Source organism: Uranotaenia lowii, chromosome 3, assembly GCF_029784155.1.
Source record: "Uranotaenia lowii strain MFRU-FL chromosome 3, ASM2978415v1, whole genome shotgun sequence".
Taxonomy (NCBI): domain Eukaryota; kingdom Metazoa; phylum Arthropoda; class Insecta; order Diptera; family Culicidae; genus Uranotaenia; species Uranotaenia lowii.
The window spans coordinates 328,279,921-328,301,454 of NC_073693.1; the positions used below are offsets into that span (position 1 = coordinate 328,279,921).

Consider the following 21,534-nt stretch of genomic DNA (forward strand, 5'->3'; position numbering starts at 1 on the left):
TAGTCTCCGCTAGATGTCAACCATGCATTGAAACATTGTTTTCGTTCTAGCGATGGCTAATCAGTTCGGTCGATAAAGGAACGTTAAAATTGTAGATCGTATTTTTATTCAGTTGTTACATGGTTGAGCTACGTGTAAAAGCTTTATCGTTAACCATGGTTAACTGATGCGAAATATTACAGCTTTCCTATTAAATCATAAGCAAACCTTTCACATATTACCTTGGCGGTCTTAAAACGGAAATGGTTTAATCATGTGAGACAAAAATATGGATTTGGGTGTGATAACACAACGGACAAAATCAAACACCAGCACATGATGAACTAAGTTCAAGTAAAAATGTTGACCTTTTTATTCCAATAGAGATATTACTATCATTCATGTTGCACAGGAAAAAAATGTATAACCATAAAGAAAAAGCTTCATGTTTTGTTGGGGGTTTTGGTTTAAGGTATAAGAATTACACACGACGTGAACAACAAATTATAACTTATTACACTCTAATATGCATCTCATTCTTGATTTTTTTTTCTTCATTATTATTTTATATAAATAATCGTCTCGCTCTCTCTGTTTGTGGCCTTGCCAGCCAGCGGGCTACCTAGCCTTGCTTTCTCTAAAAACGCAAGTTTTCGATTCGATTTAGCACGAAAGTATGTTTTGTTTTCCCTTTTTCTATATATGCTTTGGATTGGTTTTGTATTTCTTTCTATATTGCTCTCTTAAGTTGGTTTTGTCTTTGCGTTTCGTTAAGAGGCTGCGTTTCATTTGCATTTTCTCGAAAATGTATTTTTCCTTTTGTTAAAATTCTCATTACATATCATCAATTAGTCCTTCTCATTTTGAATGTTTGTGAAGTTTTGTTTTCCTATATGCTGCCGTATGTGGAATTTTCTACAGAAACCATAAATAGCACTTTGCGCAATAAGTTAAAACAATAAAACCAAAAGCTCGCGGGTTTGCTACTATCTACCACATGCAAGAAAAGTTGGCTTAAATGAAACCATTTGATGAAACAATAGTAAAACACTGGTATGTGTGAGGTTTGGTCCTCCGTTCTTCTTTTTTTTGTGTTGTAAGGAAACAGAAAGCGGAAATGACCCCCTGCGTATAATCTCTCTTGGTTATCGGTGCTTAACACTAAGTCTTGCTTTTTCATTATATGCTTATTGTTTGTGATTGGATTTTTCCGATATTTCGATATTTTGTAAGGAGAGCAAACTTCAATAAACAATACATAGTTCAATTATGCGTTGATATAGGTAATATTAACAGTACACGGTTTAACAACAATCATTCCAGCTTTGGTTTTCAGTTGCACGTTTCTAACAATCTCTCTATATTCACAATTTTCTCTATACAATAGCATATGTTTGTTTCGACTTTCCTTTCTTACGGGGAGATTCATCCATTCTTAGCCATTTCGCCATCCTGCTACACTATTTTAACCTTCGTTTCGTAATCCTCTTCACGCAAGTGATTGTGCTTTTCTTTAGTAAGAAAAAAGTTTCAAGAATTCATCTAAATTTTCTTGGCTGGTGTAACAAAGCACTCGGAATTCATAAATTTTCCGTTTAGTATCTCCATAACTTTTGTTTTCCTAATCGTTGGGAAATCCTCTTCAAGAATGGCACTTGGTGTCGTCGTCATATTTTACTATTTTCTTGTGTTTAAAAAAAATTGTGCTAAGCTGCCTGCCTCTCAGTTTTTGTTTGTCGCTAATTTCCTATTCATATCGGCTAGTTGGATACAATATCATAGATTTGACTAAATTCGATTTTGTCGCTCTCTGTTCAATTATGTTCAGCTACTGATTGTGGCATTGAAATATGCATTTGAAGAAAAGAACGCCAGCAGTAAGTTAAAGAATGCGATTTCAGTATAAGCTTCTCATCGAACCGTGGTAAAGTGGGAACACAAATATTGCTGAATAGAAATTTTGGAATTTATTTTTTTCGAAATAAGCACAAATTATTAAAACAAAATTCATAAACGAATTAAAACAAACGCCAAGGAAACATTTTTTAGACTGAATTGAGTATTATTTTTAACTTTTAACAGTGCAGTGCCTAAAATTTTACTTTACCATGGTTCAACGAAGTGACGTTAACCTGTTTTAGAAACAGTATTCTTCCAAACGCATAAAGCTTCTAGGGTTGTTTTTGTTGTATTTTAATGCAAGCAAAGTATTTCGAAACATGTATAAAAGTAAGTGCAGTACCTGCTGCGTAGTTTGAATAGCGTGTGCCCTCTTTTTTGTTTGGATGCTATTCACCATTCAATAGTTCTATAAATTTAGTGAGAGTGGTTAAGTTTCCCCCCTCTCTATTCGACAATAAAACAGGCACGCACAATCACGAAAGTTTTTTTTTGTTTTTGACTCATAATTTAGCAGATAAATAGAACTTATCTTAGAAATTGTTTTATTTTCGTTTAGGTATTTTAGAGCCTAGCTTTCAATCAAAGGCAGTTATGCCTTAATTCTTGCTGTCATACTGAACATTCACACAATTGACGTTTCCTCACTTCCAATTTTTGTTTAAATAAATATATCATAAAAATAATAAATATATGAATCTATCGGGTAGTTTAAGCAGAAAACTGGTGTACGGAGAGAGAGAAAAGTTTTTCAAAGTACCACCACTATACGAGTGTGACGATGCTACTACACAGTGATAAAATATTAAGAACGCAAACAAAACTGACATTTAAATAAGGTCATTCTGCTCTCCCCACTCGGTCCCTATCCGCAACCGGAACGAAACTAGATTAACATAATGTTTTCCTCAACATTGAGTAGCTTGTCGCCGATTTCGTTGGACGAATCGTTCGTCATCAGATTGTTCTGCCACTTGATTTGCTCTTCGTCGAAGGACAGCTCAGCGTCCAGCTTCTCCTGGATTTGATCGAACGACGTTTTGAACCTTTCGTCGATCAAATTGTACGACTGGATCGATGTATTATCGTCGAATTCGTAGTTTTCGATTGAAATGTTATCGAACAGGTTGTCCAGAATCATCTGATTGTCCATCGTTCCATTGCTGCCACTGGGAGGATGCATCGCCTGGCCGCTACTGCTGCTGCCTTCGCCAATGCCGACCGACTTCTTCCGCATGTACTTCAGGACACCATTTATGCCGCCGCCGGCTGTTGTGGTAGTTGCCGTAGCCGTGGCAATGTATCGTACCTCCTGTCGACCACCGACATCGACCATCTTAACCCTCTTGTTGTCATCGAAGGTCGAGGTCGAACCATTTCCTCGCTGTATCGCACCAAGCACTTCATCCGATTTCCGCTTCAACACACTGTCCCCTTCCTCACTCTTGATTTCTACAATTACATTAGTCCCGTTGCCAATCTTACCACCATCCTTGACCGGTTCGTAGACTACCGACACAGACTGTCCTCCGCCTGGTTGATCTCCTACTACACTTCTTCCAACGTCGCTGCTATTGTTGCTGCTGCTCGGGTATACATTCAACATATCTTCCGGTGTGATGGTGTGCTGCTGTTCTTCCACCTGATTCAGTACAGGTGTGCTCGCTACAATCACTCGATTCTGTTGTTGTTGCTGTTGCTGCTGCTTTTGCAGTTGTTGCTGTTGCTGCAGTTGCTTGGCCTGCAGCTTTGCGCATTTGTTCCTTATTTTACGCTCGTTTTTGGCGTACAACTCTCCCAGTATTTTCTCATCCTTGACGACGAGCGTGGCGATGAATTTGTTCATTTCCTCCTTCGGTGGAGCCCGTTCCGGGTGAACCGTGTTGAGGTGCTTCCGGACCGAGGTTTTAGCCTTGAGCGGCGATCGGTCACAGTAGGGGCACATGTAGTAGGTGCTATCGTGGATCTCCATGTGCCGCTTCAGCTGGTAGTTCTGTTCGATAGGAAAAGGGGAAGTCTGTTAGATGGTTTTTGATTTCAAATTGATAATCAACATTATTCTAACTGTTTCTAATTCCAACCTGATTCTTATTTCGAGAGATTCGTGAATGATTGATTGAATTTGCGTGTTTTTTTTTTAATACGTATACCCGTTAGATTCAACAGCTGTTTTAAAACGATTTCATGGCTGATATGAATAAAGCTCTAGTAATTGCTTTTGCTATTTTCGAGCAGTTTTGTGAGTCAAATACTTCGAATGGCATGCATATTTTTTATCCGGAGCTGGTTGAAAGTAAATGTTCTACTCTGCTTTTTCATATCCAGTTGAGCAAATGCTTTCAAATTTTGCCATTCTAAAGTTCGAGTTAAGTAAAAGCTATCGAAGCAATTGCTATTTTCTTATTCATACCACCTCATATTACGGAATATCATCAAGGTATAATTTTTTTTTCGAAATTATTTCAAGATGTAAGTGAAGGAAAAACTAAACATTATGGGCCCTATTACATAAGACGAGTCACGAGTCATTTTACTCGAGTGAGTCATTTTGGTATTACAGTAGTCGAGTCGAGTCGAACTTCAGTCGAGTAGCTCGACTATTACATAAGACGAGTCACGAGTCATTTTACTCGAGTGAGTCATTTTGGTATTACAGTAGTCGAGTCGAGTCGAACTTCAGTCGAGTAGCTCGACTGAGTCGAGTGCTTGAAGGTTCGTGACTCAGCTGTTTCACTCGACTACCGTAATACGACTTTTTTCTCGACTCGACAGTGACTGGAGTCGAGTCGAGTTATTCGACTCGTCTTATGTAATAAGGCCCTATGAAATGACGATTTTAATCAAAATAGCACTCCAGGAATTGAACCATTTCTGACCTACACATATTTCAATATTGCGTAGCCTTGAAAACAGTTTTGTCAGGAGACAGGAAAGTTTTAGGCACGAACCTATGCTATAAAACCATAAATCAACGAACAAAATCTTTCTTGTAGATGTTTTAAACAAATGTCTGCTTTGAAATGGTGACTTAATTGCAGCTCTAATGAAGCGTAGGATTTTTGAGAAGTTTTATAAGATAAGTTTCAAGCAATCATGTAGACCATAGTATAACAAAAACTGTTACTTGAAGCTGGGTGAAGAGCACCTAAATCAGTGGTTTTCAAACTTTTTGGCTAACCGCCCCCTTTCTCAATATTTTAGACCTCATCGCCTCCATGCACAGTGGTTTAAAACTCTAAAAACGTCATCATGGGCTTTTTGAAGGCTTAAATGTCAAAATAGCTTTATGATACATATGTTCTACAATGTTTCATTGTTTTAAAATGCGCATATTTTATTGTAAATTATTTCCTTATCAATTCACCTATAAGTGAGCTAATTTTTCAATTTTTTGTATTTATCATTTTATCACTATGATGTCTTCAAAAAAGTTGTTGATCATAAAATTTCAAACTTTTGAAACGACATGTTTTAAAGACATTTTTTTCAAAAACTAACCTCAAAAAACGAAAAGTTTTTTTTAACTTTTTTCGAAGCGAGTTTCCAATTTTTTATGAGAGAGTTGTGACAATTGTAAAACTACACAACTTATTGCAGGTGTTAAGACATTATTTTTAAGTTTAGCGGTACTTTTTGGGTGATTTCTTTTTAAAATGTTTTCATCGTTCAATATCTCTGATAGTTGCAAACATATCAAAACTAAAATATATGTACAGGGTCCGGCAATTGAAGTGCTACATTGGAACTAACAAATAATTTGATCAAAACAAAAACTTTTTCTTTCAAATTTAATACGATTTACATCAAAACAGATAATATTTTCAAAATCCTTTGGCGCCTTTCGATTTGTTTTGTCCTCGAGCTTAACCACTCGCTGCAGAAGCTCAAGGCACATTTTTAAAAAAGACCGCAGGTGGTTTTTGTGGTATTTTATCCCAGGACTCAACTAAATGGCGCTTCAGAACTTCCAACCCGTCATGTTTTGTGGAGTAGACTTCGCCCCTGCTTCTGCCTTCTGTATACGCTAGATAGCCAAGTCCATAGGGTTCAGGTCCGGCGAACTCCCCGACCACTCCGTACTCGAAATTAACCCCTTAAAAAAAATCCCACACAAAAATTGGGACCTCTTTCCTTGGTAAGCCAATGTGAAGTTCTGCTGAAAAACCACCAACCAAAACCAAAATTGGGACGTGTCCACAGTTCGAGGACATGCCATAGAACTATTTTCGGTACGTAAATTGATTGATTTAATCCTCTTCAGGGTGTTCGGTTGATCTTCACCAGGAAAGTACGGCCGATTCCGACCCAGACCTTAAATAAGACAGATTTATGTCGTCTTGTGGCCTTTAATACGTTTGCATAGGTTCGTGATCTTCGTGAATAGAAACAAGTCGGCTGGGAAGGATGACATCGCAGCTGAACTCATCAAAATGGGCCCGGACAAGTTGGCCGATTGCCTACACCGGTTGATAGTCCGGATCTGGGACATAGAACAGCTACCGGAGGAGTGGAAGGAGGGGGTAAAATGCCCCATCTACAAGAAGGGCGACAAATTGGACTGTGAGAACTACCGGGCGATCACTGTCCTCAATGCCGCCTACAAAGTGTTGTCCCGAATCCTACTCCGCCGCCTAACGCCACAAGCAAACAGATTCGTGGGAAGTCATCAGGCCGGCTTCATGGAGGGACGGTCTACGACGGACCAGATATTCACATTACGGCAAATCCTCCAAAAATGCCGGGAACACCAAGTCCCTACGAAACCATCTATTCATCGACTTCAAAGCCGCATACGACACGATCGACCGTAACGAGCTACGGAAAATCATGGACGAGAACGGCTTTTCCGGGAAGCTGATCAGACTGATCAAGGCGACGATGGATGGAACGCAGTGCTGTGTGCGGACTTCGGGTGAATTGTCGAGTTCATTCGAATTGCGCAGGGGGCTTCGACAAGGTGATGGTCTATCCAGCATGATGTTCAACGTGACGCTAGAAGGTGTTATTTGACGAGCGGTGGGCGAAATGCGGGGCACGATTTTCAACAGATCCCGTCAACTTATCTGCTTTGCCGATGACATTGATATAGTCGACAGATCAACTGCGGCGGTGGAGGAGATCTACCGGAAACTGAAACGCGAAGCAGGAAGGATTGGGTTGATGATTAATACGTCCAAGACGAAGTATATGCTGGCCTGCGGATCCGAGACCGACCGAACCCGCTTGTCCAGTAATAACAAGGTCACGATCGACGGCGACGAGCTGGAGATAGTCGAAGACTTTGTCTATCTCGGCTCACTGGTGACCGCAGACAATGACACCAGCCGTGAGATCCGGAGGCGAATTATCAGCAGAAGTCGTGCCTACTATGGACTCCACAAGCAACTGCGGTCGAGAAGACTTAGCCCTCGCACGATATGTAACCTGTATATGACGCTCATTAGACCGGTTGTTCTCTACGGGCATGAGACATGGATATTGCTCGAGGAGGATCTGCGTACACTCGGAGTATTCGAGCGACGAGTGTTAAGAACCATCTTTGGCGGCGTACAGGAGAACGGAGTGTGGAGGCGAAGAATGAACCACGAGGTCGCGCGACTCTACGGCGAACCCAGTATCCAGAAGGTGGTGAAGGCTGGCCGGATACGCTGGGCGGGACATGTTGCGAGAATGCCGGACGACTCTCCTGCAAAACAGGTATTCGCTACGAATCCGGTAGAAACAAGACGAGCGGGGGCGCAACGAGCGAGGTGGTTAGACGAAGTGGAGCGTGATCTGGCGAACGTGGGGTGCCCGAGGAATTGGAGAACGGTAGCCATGGACTGAGTGAATTTTAGGAATTATGTTCGTCAAGTTATGTCGTGAGACGGAATATTATGTAAATAAAATAAAAGTTCGTGATCTTTCTGGCAACCAAAATTTGTAGTTCTGTTTTTTTCACGAACCGCTGAACGGCAATGAACTCATCGGCAGAAAACACGATATTCTCCAAATTTTTCATGCGCGGACCGCGTAAGCTGCGCCTTCGCCCTTTCTACCCGCTCTTGCTTCTGTTCAAACGAGAGGTCTTAAAATCTTAGGATCTTGTAAGGCTGGGCCTAAAGATCATCTTCCAAGATCCGACGGCGATTTTGATCCGGTGTATTAAAATCTATCGCCAATTTTGTGTAACTACGCCAAGAAATTCTCTCAGGGTGCATCTTGATGATCTTCACCATACTATACTTGGGTACTTCTGATCTCCAAGTATCTTCCAAGTGCGAGCCAAAATAAAAAAAAATACATACACTCATTTGACAACTCACGAAATATGTCTTTCTACCGTTTCACAGCCTGGAACTAGGCAATCAAAGCACTACGTTAAAGTCGCATTTATGTTAAAGTCGCATCTACGTTAAAGTCTACATCTTAGATATAATGTTAAAAGGTGACAAGGTGTCATCTAACTCGATTTTGTATACTCCGTAATAATCACTCCTAAAGTTTTGTACAAGTTCAATTGCCGGACCCTGTATTAGAAAGGGCACACTTACAACTTTAATGAACATATAGTTTCATTTGTATGCATGAGATTTTACTACTAGAATAACTTAACTGAAAGAGTCTTCAAAAAGTCCATGATCACGTTTTTCGAGTTTAAAATCACTTTGCCCTGAGGGTATTTTAGAACCATTTTATTGTCCGAAATGCAGTGAAAATTGGTTTATTGAAGTCCTTTCACCGCTCTCTTGAAGGCTTCAATAGGCCCACCTCTCACCTCTCTCACCAGATGGCGATATACTGAGCATAATTTTGTTCGAAAAGATATCATTCAATAGCATAGCTTCTCTCAAAAATCCTGATTCAAGTCACATTGCAGGATTTCAAGATAAGTCATTTTTTTCAAATAAGGATCACCTTTTTTAGGTATTCTGATCCATTACAATCGTTACTTATGAAAATTTCTAAAAACTATTTTATAAAAAATACATCGCAGAAACACAAAAAAAAACACACCAAACAAGCGCCTTATAAACAGCCTGGTGATTATAGAGTGAAAAAGATAAATGCAAGTAGGTGTAAAAGTAACACGCAGCTGCTATGTAGGTAGATGTATAAAAAGGTATTCTAGAAAGCACTCAATTACCTTCGGAAACACGCGATCGCACTCCTCGCACGGATAGCTGGTGGCGGAGGACGACGAGCAGGATGAAGATGTTTGGTTAGCAGGGTTTCCGCTGTCGCTGTCCTCGTCGCAGCAGGGGTTACTGGTGTTATCGTAAGCAGCGTCCGCCTAATTGGAGTTTGTTTTGGTTTTATAGGAGGTTTTGTGTTGTTGTGTTTTTGTTTTTTTTTTGTTTTGTGAAGAAGCCATAGTCAACTCATAGAAAATATAGTGGGTTCACTTAATCAAAGCGCAAAAAACAAGGAATTTTTTTGTAACAGGAGGTAGGGATTGCAAAAGTTGGAGGAAAAATATACAATTGCACACCTTAGAATATTGAGGGAAAAATCGAGAAGGAGCTATTAGGGAAAGTGGGTCTCACCCAAAACGCTAGGATGTACAACTGTTAGTGAAGCAGGGTTCTGAAGCTTGGTTTCTTCGGTTACTTACAGAGAGATCCTCGGAATGGAGAAAACTAGCGTTTCCGGATTGATGCTCGTCAACGGACATCAGCTGATGGTTCTCACCGAGACTGTTTTTGATGGGAGAGAGGGTGATCATCTGCGTGTCCCCTGCGATCACTTCACCAGCATTGCTGACGAACGTGGAAGCTGCGTTGATCAACTGGTGTTGGTTGGTGTTGTCCAGTATTGCGCCATTTTCGGTGCCTCCGGTGTAGCCTTCCAGGATCACTTCCGTGCCGGCGTTGGCTTGCAGCGTTGGAATCGAAACGTTCTGGTATTGACTAGTTGGTACAATGGTGGTTTGTGACCCATTTGCTGAAGCCGGTATAATCGATGTCGGTAGAAGCGCTGTCGGTTGATGAAAGTGATGTGTGCCATGGTTCGAGATCGGAACCAACTTTGGTAACTTGTCGGTGGAGTTTAATACTTTAACGTCTATCTTATTACCTAGAGCGTTGCCGTTTTGGTTCAAAAATAGCTGACTAGTATCGATCAGGTTGTTGTTGGTCAACTCGAGGTTCGAGATTATGATGATGCTGTGAGATTTGTTGGAAGCAGCTGCGTTTGCGTTTGCTCCGCCTGGAACGATCGTTCCGGTATCTGTCGCTGCGATTGAGTTCACTGACGGTTGATAAGGCGGGGGAGTAGCTTTTGTCGGTTGTTTCTTTTTGTTGTATTGACGAGGTACGTGGATCGGTTGCTCGGGGATTATTGGTGCAGGTACCGGTGGAGTCGGTTCAGTAGACTCGATTTTCTTATTTTTCTGAGTAAGTTTAGTTGCCAGAGCTTTAGCAATAGCTGGTTTGATTGGAGAAGTTTTCTTCTGATTGATTTGAGTCAGTACCTTTTTTTCGGACTTGTAGTCATTCGAGACGGTGTATACAGTGTGAACCTTTCTGAGATGTTTCTCCAAAGCATTTGGATTTTTGAACAGTTTGGCACAAACAATGCACTTGTACAGCTGTTTTCCGTTTGCAGCCTGCACATCGGTGATCATGTCTTTGCTCGAGCTTGTGTTGGTGATCGGGATCGATGGGATACTAGGTAACGTGACCACTGGTGGTTGAGGTTTGACGATCGTACACTCTACTGGTTCGATTTCCATGTTCTGCACTATTATCGGTTCCGGCTCGATCAAAGTGACGTTGCTCACATCATCAACTATCATGATATCATTCCGAACGACGTCCAGCGCATCGAGGCTCGGCTTCAAATCGTCCAGCTGTGAAGAGTCGAGTTCATCGAAAATCGATTCCTCTTTTGGTTCCATAAAAATTTTATCACCCGACTCTTCGGCGCTGTTCAACACGACCGTTTCGTTGGGATCCTTGTGAATCTTCATGTGACGCTGTAGGGACCACGAGTTGGACAGCACCTTCAAGCATTTCGGACAGTGCAGATAGGTGGTTTTCGACTTGCGCTCCGAACACTCGTGATCCTTGAGCTCATCCGCTTGTTGGAATAGCTAGAAAAAGTAAAAATAATTAATCCAATTCCATTACCAATCAAACCATTTAACAATTTTCACAAACCTTCATACAGAAAACGCACAAAAACAGATTATGCTTCCGCATGTGCTTGTCCAAATTTGACTTGGTCATGTACTTTCGGAGACAAATCTCGCAAGGGAACTTCTTGTCGGCGTCCGGATCGGCACTAGTCGAAGCACCACCACCGGGTGGAACCGAGCTCACTGTCGGAATAGGTACCATGGCCAGATTGTCGTTGATTGTGGCCAACGAATCCGTCGATGACGAGTATCGGCTGTGCAGTTTGTCCACGGTTTGACTGGTGCCACTGATGCTTATGCCGGAATCGCCGAGATTGCTACCACTGTTGCTACCCCCATCATAGGCTCCCATCAAGTTGCCGGTTCCGAAGGTATCGAACTCTATGTTAACGTCACTGGCTCCGAGTGAAATGTTGATCAGATCGGCAGGACTCAGCGTGTCCTCGGGAAGAGTGTGATAACCAGTGAAGGCAGAGTGCAGCATCTGCTGGTGCTGTTGTTGCTGATGCTGTTGCTGCATTGTTTGTTGAGGTGACTGCTGCTGTTGTATGTTCACAATGTGCGAATGGAGCGTGTGTGATTGTTGTGCCATGGCAGATTGTTGACTAGAATGATGATGCATTTGCGAAGTAGATGGGCTACCGAATGCGCTGAAATCGTCGCATGGTGATCCCGAGTGGTGTGGATTCGGAGGTGCAATCAAGTCGATGTCAAACATACTATAGTGATTGGTGTATTTCGGTGATGTAGTTTTCATTAGACTGTCTATCGGTGGCAATGAGATCTTGTCGTAGTTGGAGCCCATTTCGGCCACCGTTGAACAGAGTCCGGCCCCTCCCATTCCGACACTGGTATTGTTGTTCATATCGCTTCCACCACCGATCATTAGCGAGGAGGCCGAGGTCGACAGCTGTCCACCGGATGTTGAGGGGAAACTGTCGCTGTAGCCTTGGTGCGGATCCAGATCGAAACCGTAGTCCAAACTAACCGATCGAAGAATATTATTGCACACATCAAATGGACTCGGATCGAGCAAGGCCGCACCGATTTTAGCTGCATAGTTACGTGAATACCACACGCGTAGTATATCTCCTAGTTCTATATCTTTTATAGCCGTGTAGTAAATTTCATCGTTTTCCTGTAAGCAGAAATTAGGTTTCTCGTAAAATGACGATCATAACAAAATACAGTCAAATAAGCTAGTTTTAGAGCAAAAAATGGTGGTGTGGGCAATAGTTTTTTTAAATAGCTATTTAAAATAATACTTAATAATAATACTTAATAATAATAAATTGTAATGATTGACTATAGACACCATCTATTAAAATAATGAATTCTCAGGACCTTCATTAACGCCTGTATCACCTGTTAAACCAAAAAAGATAACCACCTGAAGTAAAAAAAATGGATGGACATGCGTAACATTTCCTTAAGAGACCTTCACGGGAATTGTTGGCTTATTCACGTTGATAGGAAGCTTTTACCGGAATTCGATCACTCTGACCTTTGTTATCCGTTTACTTTGTGGTTTATGAATTATTCGTAAGGGTTCATTTACAGAAAATGCTGCTAGGGAACTGTCTTGTTCTAAATGCAATTCTTATCCAATATCTCAATAAAATTTAGCGATAGAATTAATTTGCTTACCAAAAGTTAGCGGCCTAACTACCGATTTACGGACATTATCCTAACTACGTTTCCTCTTCATCGTTACATGAAAGGTGATAATCCCCGGCAATCGGATCGCAGATCATGAATTTACTCTAAGTTACCTCCTCTTTCATCTTGACCGTTGCCGACGAAAACTCTACATACTGGTTTTGCTAAATATGATTAAGCGTTTCATCTCGCCGCACGTGTCAATGAACATATTAAATTAATAAATATGATTAAGTAACCAAGCCTATAAACGAATGGTCTTGAGCTGTGCTGTAAGGGAGTTTCCCTTCCTGAGGATTAACATTGATCACGCTGAATAAAGGGACTTCATCTGCATTTGCTATTCAGTCAACGCATTGAACCAAATATAATTATCACCAGGCATCCAAAAGAAGAAAGAGCAGATTGATCAACGTAGACCTCGACGAATACGGGAACGATTTTGGGATAACCATTGGAAACTCAGTACCTAGTACGTCCGAACTTATCGTGATCCATCCGAACAAGAATAACGGTATGAGGTTGAAAAACTTTGCCGCAATTAGAGAAATGGCCATCTGAGTAGCACATATCTAACATAACTAGGTATTTGTAGGTACATTTCAATAATAAATTTTGAAAATCGCGAATGCGCCAAATGTAAACAAATCTCGCGTAAGCTTTCATTACGTCGTATGAAACAAAATGTATACAAACAGTTTTATTACGTGTGGTCTCTACTACCTGGTCTGGTGTCCCTACTACCAGAACGGTGTCGATCGGCTTGAGGCCATTTAGCGGCGATTCTTGCGATATGCCTTTAGACACCTGAACTGGCAAGCCCCTTTTCGCTTGCCTAGCTACGAAAATCGATGCCGCCTTATAGAAATTGACACTCTTCAAGCCCGCAGACAAGCAGCACGTACCTCATTTGTCGCCGACCTCCTGACATCGCGAATCGACTGTCCCACGCTACTGGAGGCTATTCCGCTTAGTGTACGACCCCGTGGATTTAGAAATCAGGATCTTCAATTGTACATTCCCTTTCGAATGAACGATAACGGAGCTAACAGCGCCCTCATCGGTGCAATGAAATCGTTCAACCGTTTTTCTGAGTTTTGACAGAGAGGAACGGTATCCCGGAAGCTGGTAGTTGCAAGAAAGATCTACCGGATCAAAGTAAGGGTTCGCGTGAATGGAAATTCTAAGGAGGACTATCGAGTACTTGAACGCCCTTTTTTTATTTTGGATCGCAGACCTGGTAGTTTAAAAAGAGTCAAATAAATCGGTGAAGTGTCTGATTTTCCGACATGTTTTCATTCCTGGGGATCGGGAAATCTGGCAGTCGTTTTCTCGGTAATTCCCGGATAAAAAAAAACCAGGTAATTGCTAAGGATAGTCTAGGATGTTTCTTATCTCCGATACTATTCTTATCGTAATGGATGAGCTCTTGACTGGATCGACCGTCTGTAGGCCAAACCGAGAATTGCCGTGAATCATTCGCCAACGACCTTGATCTGGCCCGGATCAAAAAGCCCGTTTTGCGTTTGCGTGTCTCCGACATATGACATCTGACGGTCTCAACAGATCTGTCTACGAATAAAAACTAGAATCTTCCACTCAAACGTCAAATTCGTATTTTTGTACGGCTGCTAAACTAGGCGCGATAAAGACGCGAAAACTGTAAGTATTTGTGAATCGCTGCCTGCGGAATATCATCCGTGCTAGGTGCTCTTGCAACTGGATCTATATCGCCGGTTTAATCAAAAGGTGTTAGAAATCGAGATTCGGGAACGTATGTGGAGATGGATTGGGCACACGCTACGAAGAGACGAGAACGAGATTTGCAGAGAGGCGCTTGACTAGAATCTAGATGGCCATCGAGATGCAAGCCCAGAAGCTCCTGCAGCGTAGTATAACCGCTGAAATCCGCACAGTTAACGAAAACCTTGGCTGGCAGCAAGTGAAGACGCTGGCTTCGCCAGTAGTGGAGATCTTTTTTTTAAGTAAGTTATGAAGTAGCATAACTTGCACAATTTTCAACCGATTTTGATGAGAAACCTCTTGATTTTTTGTTTTAAATTAATATTCAAAGTTTTCCTTCTACTGCATGAATTATGAAACCGTTAAGAAAAAAATATTTTTAAAATAAAAAAAATTGAACTATAGGATTACTTAAAAAAAAAAATACGACTCTGCATCGATAATTTTGAATTTTTCTTTCAAAATGCAGGGGGGAATATATAAAGTTTGGAATATTTAACGTAAATTTCGAAAAAAATATCAAATATCTGAAAGATTACAAGACCAAATAACGAATTTCGTAAGATGGGAGTTATTTCACCTTTTGTATTCTTAATTTGATTGAATTTTTCGAGAAAAAAATTACTTGATTTATAGGGAGAAGGAGTAGGCTGTGACCGTTTATGACGTGTTTTTTTTCGGCTGCAAATTTGTGCTCCCGAAAATGAAATTATTCTTGAAGAATTTAGAATTGTGCTCAGCTGAGTTTAGGAAACTATCGCTATGCCTTCCGGACTGGTCCTGGATCATATTCATTCGTGAAAGACGGCAATCTTCGGAGGACTCATTAAGATAAGTGTTTTTCTTTATTATCATTTTCTTCAGTTTAGAATGGTCATTTTGTAAATTATTGAACATTGAATATTTTTTCGAAGTTTGAACGTCTAAAAAAGATTTAAAAAAAGGCAGCCAAGCCAGTTCGGTAGATAAGAAAAAATAAGACAAGTCTAAATTCCATTTTCCATTGAATGTCGCACTATTTTTATGCTGCAAAAGCAATACAATTTATGAACAAATTTTATCAAAAAGTATTGATTGATCAAACCAAGCCTCAAGATATCGAAAGGTAATTACTTTTCTTACCTAAGTATAAGAATTTGATGCAAAAAGTATGTATATCTAAACTTCTTGTTAAATTTTAATATGCTCTTCAGATGTATAGATCTTTACACTTGTCAAAAGTGTCTCCTGATCATATTCCTTTTCCCAACATCCACACCAAAATTGTTTTGCTAGGATGCAGAGGTGACCTCGGTCCTAAAGCTTAAGTTTATTTTCTTTCATCCTTTTCTCTTATTTTCCTCTATCTTTTGACTACTAGGACGTGGTCGGCGCCGTTATTGATGTATAAAGAGAGAGCATCAGTTTTGTTCATTGAGAATATGCTGTCAATCCCAGACACGATTCTTTTGACCTCTGGACAAAATTTATGGCCTCGGTCAATCACGGAGTAGCAACCATTGGCGATGTGGAATTCGTTCTACTGAGCCACGCCTGCAGTTATGGAATCCGAAATGTTTAAGTATTAATGATGATGGAATAAAGTCAAACACAAATGTAACAAAGCAGTTTCAGTAATAGTTTAAGGTGGCATTTCGGGTTCAATGACTAAAGGTGGATGTGAGTAGTCAATCAAGCTAAGCTAAGCTAAGCTAAAAATTACTTGATTTATAGGTTCTGTGCAACGATATAGTATGCAATTTTTTTGTATACAAGCTTTCGTGCAATTCATTCCAGTTTATTTGTTTTTCGCATTATTTTTTATTTTCCCCATGTCCCAACTCCGAGTGACAAAAGAAGGGTTTGAAATTTGTTCCGGCCTTATAAGAAAAAATATATTTCAAATTGTAGCGTAGCTCCAGATATTTGAACTTGTGTACATTTTTTTAGAAAAATATTTTGAGTTTTTTTTAGATATTTTTTTTGCCAAATTTTTCTTCCGGGATACCTATCTAAAGCGTCCGATTTTAAATTAGAAATGATCTTCAGCGATCTAAGTTCTAAGGACCAAGCTGTTAACTAGTGTTTATATTTGGACTGTTCAATTTTGATAATTTTGACCCTTCAACCGCATCAAATTATTTTTGAAAAACATTTAAAAAGTAAGAAAAAAAGTTCAAAGTTAGTCCACAAAGTTGAAATGAAATAAAATTGAGACATAGTTTCATACCTGGTAGCAAATCAAGTTCTGTTCGTTGGAAAACCGCGCCAGGCTGACATGTATCATCCAGTTGCACTTGTTGTCGTTCCTGGTGTCCAGATATACGTTGCGTCCATTGAACAGGGTCTGCAGATCAAAGTCCAGCTCGTTGGCCACCGAACTGCCCCCGTAGTAGCAGGGAGTGGCGAAGAGCACCAGCGGAAACGGGATGTTCTTGATCGGTGCGTACGATTTCTGCGCCAGCAACGGCCCGAAGCGGGTGCCTTTGGCAAACTTCTGTGACGTCACTACGCAACTGGTTCCGTCCGCTCCGTCCATGATGAGCAACCCGTTGGGCACCGATGACCTTGAGAGGTTGAGCGAAGGCTTATCCGGGACCTTGGTTTGACCGGGCGGCAGGAGATAAAACGAGAAAACATTGTTGATTACTTGTTACTTTACAATATGATGGGGGTCGGTAATGTTGTGAATGGGAGAAAACACGATCGTTTCGATCCGTCCATTTGCAAAGTGGCTGCAACATGGGTATAAAAATATTGACTTTTTTCGTCGAGCTGCGCAGAGACCGTCTAATGGTTGAGCAGACTGCGCACATGTTGTCATGGACATTAAAATGCGTAAATTATATAATTTAATCAGGTCAAGCTGCACTTCCTGTCCGAGCTGGCAGTAGGGCTTAAGGCTCCCCACCAGTGGGCGCCCGCTGGGGGTGGAATTTCACTCAACAAATGGGTGAAAACAAACATACTACCATAAATGGTATAAATGAAGGAAGGGTTGGCACACACACTCGGTTTTACTTACATGATCTCCTTTGGCGAATTCTGGACAATTTTGGGTATAATGTGAGGCTCCACATATGTTGCACACTAGTATCATGATGATGGTACGAGCCCCAGGATTTGGTGGTTGTTTTCCGTGGATCGCAGGTTGATACGAGATACGGTTCCGAAACCACAATCAGTCAGAGCAGGAATATTGGAGGACCAGTTTCGTCGACGGCAGCAGACACAGAGAAACAGAGAAAGAGAGATCAGTATCCAGGGATTGTGGTGCTCGTTCCAGATCTTGGTATGTTGGCTGGCTGGCTGGTTAGATTGGCCTGTTGGCGATCGAGGGCCGTTTTTCGTGAAGAGAGTGAGAGTGTTTTTCGCCAGCCAGCTGTCAGGGCAGCACGGTGACTACGGTCTGGGACCCACACACAAAGCCGTGTTGTGTCTGCCCACCACCTAAACCTGCTCACGACGAACGGACGGACTGGTTTTTTGGTAATGCTTGTTGGCGAACCCTCTAGTGTCACGACGTTCGATATTATGAGCAAACGACTTATGTGCGCACGCTAATGTGTGTGCGAGAAAATCCAAGTTGTGCGGAAAAATAAGTCAGAAAATGGATACCACTTTTCCCTGCCCACTTTCCCAAAAGTTGCCAACTTAACCTCGTTCGAACGATAAATTTTCCAACCCACTTAGGGCAGCCTAAACTCGATCGAGGCACGATCTTCCCTGGCAGAAAAAAGGTCGCAGATTATGTTTTTTCGATCACCAGTCTATCGAGAATCGTGACCCCGATCTAAGCCTCCACCAAATGCACTTTCTAATGAGCTCGGCCAGCTTTGGAGTTGGCTCTGATGGCCCCTCGGGGCGACCCCATTGCGCGACCCTTCGGGGGAAAACGACTTTCGTAGGCCAAACACGACCAAACCGAATCGTTTCAGTACCATGAGAAAAAAGCTTTCGCAACTCTTACCTTTTTCGACCAGCTGTACATTATTATTTAGCACTGATAATGCATCAAAACAAATATTTGGTGATAAGTCACTCATAACGGAGGCCTCGGAGCCTGATACGTTTCTTGCTACGCTTAATTACACTTTTTTCCTCGATCGATCGCGCAGCTAGCCAACAATCGTGGAGTGAGAAATAAATAAATAAAAAGACTGAAGAAAACGACCAAAGAGCAGGCGAAAAGTCCGAACTATGGTGAATTCAGTCAAGAAAATACGCTTATACTAATCCAATTTTCCTCTGGCCTGTGTCCTGTGTCTCGACTCGACTCGACAACCCAGAGGCCCCATGTCAGAGTATATTATTACTTAAGCTTAGGCCAGAGCAACCCATCGCACAACTACCTAGGCCCGGTTGCTGCTGGTGAAATATCTATCGCACATCCACGTGCTCGCAGCCTACCATACACAACACATGCTCTCCCTCTATCTCTTTTCTAATGGCTTAAGTCATACAAACAGGCAGACAGGTCCGAAAAGGGTCGTCGTGATTTCCGTGTATGTGGCGGCCTACCATAGCCGTGCCAGAGATAGCCATATCATAGACGTAAGTAGGTACTACACAGGTACCTGCTTGCTTCAAAATAGCAGAAAAAAGTTGGTACATTCTGTGTGTTTACTTGAGCACGGAGCACACGCGCACATTCGAAATAGACACAGAGTCAGTCTCACAGTCAGTCGTTCAGTCAGCCAGCCTGCAAGTATAATTGCAGTCGGAATATGCATGAGCACTCGATCGAGGCGACCAGAATGCATGTTAAAAATCCTTGATAGCTAACTGAAAATGTTCTGTAAAACATTTAGTAATAAAATGCAATTATTTAAATACTAATATCTCATCTTTTGATATTGATTGAATTTTTGTAATAAAAATATCAACAACGATCAATCAAAAGTTGTTGTGGGTTATGGGTTCGAATCCCGGTGTCAGCTATGGATTTTGGATTCGAGCCCCCTTTTCGAAAAATGGAGTTAGATTCTTTAGGAGTGTCTGAGTAACCTTTCTAAGCCCGACAACATGTTTCCTCCAACTGGTATCATTAAGAGATAAGTATCTCATTAAACTTGATTAAACTACAAATTCACCTTGAATTTTCCACCTAACGTCTCTTCTAAGTAGAGTCAACTTCCCACAGCTAAAATGTTTTTCTAAACACTGCAAAAAAAGCTAGAAAAATACTATGAATGATCAAACCAAAGTTAAAACCTAAAGTTTTAGCCTTGCAATTTTCATTCCAGTTGAAACACGTTGAACACCAAATATGAGATGTATCTTTCTTGACTTTTCAGCTGAGGCTGAGACTTAACAGAAATTGATGTTTGTATAAGTTGTCGATTGTTGTCATATGTTGAAAAAAATGAGATCGTATGTTAAATCTTGGATTGGAAACTAAAATAAAAGCTGAAAGATTATTATTATTATTATTATTATTAATATTTATTAAAGACCCTTTAACAATTGTCATTCGGGTCAAGGAAAAGCTGAAAGATCATAAAGATGATTTCTGAAAAAAATAATAGAAACTAAACCCTTAAGCACTGACCACACTGACATGACACTTAGAACAAAAATTCAACCATTTTCTGTCTAATTTTTTGTTGTCAGACATTGTAGGTTCGCAATACCAACGGCAGGTGGCGAACCTGAAAAATTTGACAAAAAAATGCCCTGTAGGAAAAATGGTCCTGTTTAGCCCGATTTTATCGTCTAAATTGCATATTTTATTTTTAAAGTTGGGTGGCATTTCCAAACTGGGATAGCATTTCTTCAAATCGATTGATGCGCACTCTGGAATCGACATTGCGTACTGTTGGAAAAATTATCCAGAAAACGAAATCGAGTGTCCAGTCAGTATGGTCAGTGCCTTAAGGCCAGGCTTGTAAGTGGTCACCATCGTTTGAATTTTTCCGGAGACAACCACCACACATCGTTCGTGACAATCGTGGAGAGCGCAATCGTTTGATCGGAGAGCAAAAAAATGTCAAACGAAATTTTGATCTTTTTTGTGGTTAGTCGTTTGACTGTCATCCCTTTTGCGTAGATAATCGAGATAATCATTCCACATTGTTCGACCAACACATCCAAACATCACCCGGCGCTGCAGAGTGACGAATTTTTTTTCAACAGGAGGGAGTGAATAGAAAAGATTGCATTTGCTTATTGAGTCTGTAAGTTCTGCTGCGTGAAAGAGATAGGCGATGTCGTAAACTGTCGGGAATGATGGTCGTTTGACCATCAAATTATCCCTCTCGTGTACCAAGATACGAAATTTCGTTCGACAATCACACAAAGAAGAATGAATGTCGTTTCGTTTGATGGTAGTCGATTGTTCGGCAAGTTTTCGGTCGCATTCGTTTGATGGCACGAACAATGATACCGATAAAAGCAGGCTGTGCGACTGTCAGAGAAAATGTCGATGGTTTACAAGTCTGCTTAAGGCTAGACAAATGATACAAAATAAGTTACCTATAAAAATTAAAAATGACAAATTTTTATGTCTCACCAAACAAGCACAGCTTGGAATAAAGTACTCATTGCCTGATAAAAATCACAATACAAAATTAGTTTTCAAAACAGACTTCAGACTTAAATCTAAAAGAAATCATATTCTAGATAAATAAATCAGAAAACAGAAATACAATCCCAAATTAAAAATTTAGATAACAAGTATCAATTTCTAAACAGTACTTTAACATTCAGACCAAAATTCAGAATACAGATAAAAAAACTAAACGAGAAAGTGGATTAACTAGAATTCTGTTCGAAAAGCAGATGACAGTAATAATCATATTAACGAAAAAAAGTTTAAATTGCTATTATCCAGTATCAGCGTTCAAAATATGGTATCAGAAATTTGGAGACCCATAATTTAGAAGCTAGATTATTAATATCTATAAGAACATTATTCATATTTCAAACACTGATCATACTGACTGGACACTTGATTTTGTTTGTTGGATAATTTTTCCAACAGTACGCAATGTCGATTCCAGAGTGCGCATCGATCGATTTGAAGAAATGCTATCCCAGTTAGAAAGTGTCACCCAACTTGCAAAAAGATATAGGCAATTTCTTCGACAAAATCGGGCTAAACAGGTACATTTTTCCTACAGAGCATTTTTTGTAACATTTTGCAGGTTCGCCACCTA

The 21,534-nt window shown here is 40.8% G+C and overlaps 1 protein-coding gene across 2 annotated transcripts; it reads right to left on the reverse strand.

Moving 5' to 3' along the window:
• Positions 1–347: 347 nt before the first annotated feature.
• On the reverse strand, positions 348–18,661 carry LOC129758512 (uncharacterized). Of its 2 annotated transcripts, XM_055756021.1 has the most exons (7): positions 18,348–18,661; positions 17,403–17,467; positions 16,608–16,976; positions 11,019–12,134; positions 9,473–10,951; positions 9,005–9,151; positions 348–3,871 (listed from the first exon to the last, which is right to left on the reverse strand). In XM_055756021.1, exons 1-7 carry the CDS (start codon positions 18,421–18,423, stop codon positions 2,765–2,767), a joined length of 4,359 nt encoding a protein of 1,452 aa, XP_055611996.1. In that variant the 5' UTR covers positions 18,424–18,661; the 3' UTR covers positions 348–2,764. The 2 variants fall into 2 exon arrangements, with proteins under 2 accessions (XP_055611996.1, XP_055611997.1); XM_055756022.1 differs by lacking the exon at positions 9,005–9,151.
• Between the last annotated feature and the right edge of the window lie 2,873 nt (positions 18,662–21,534).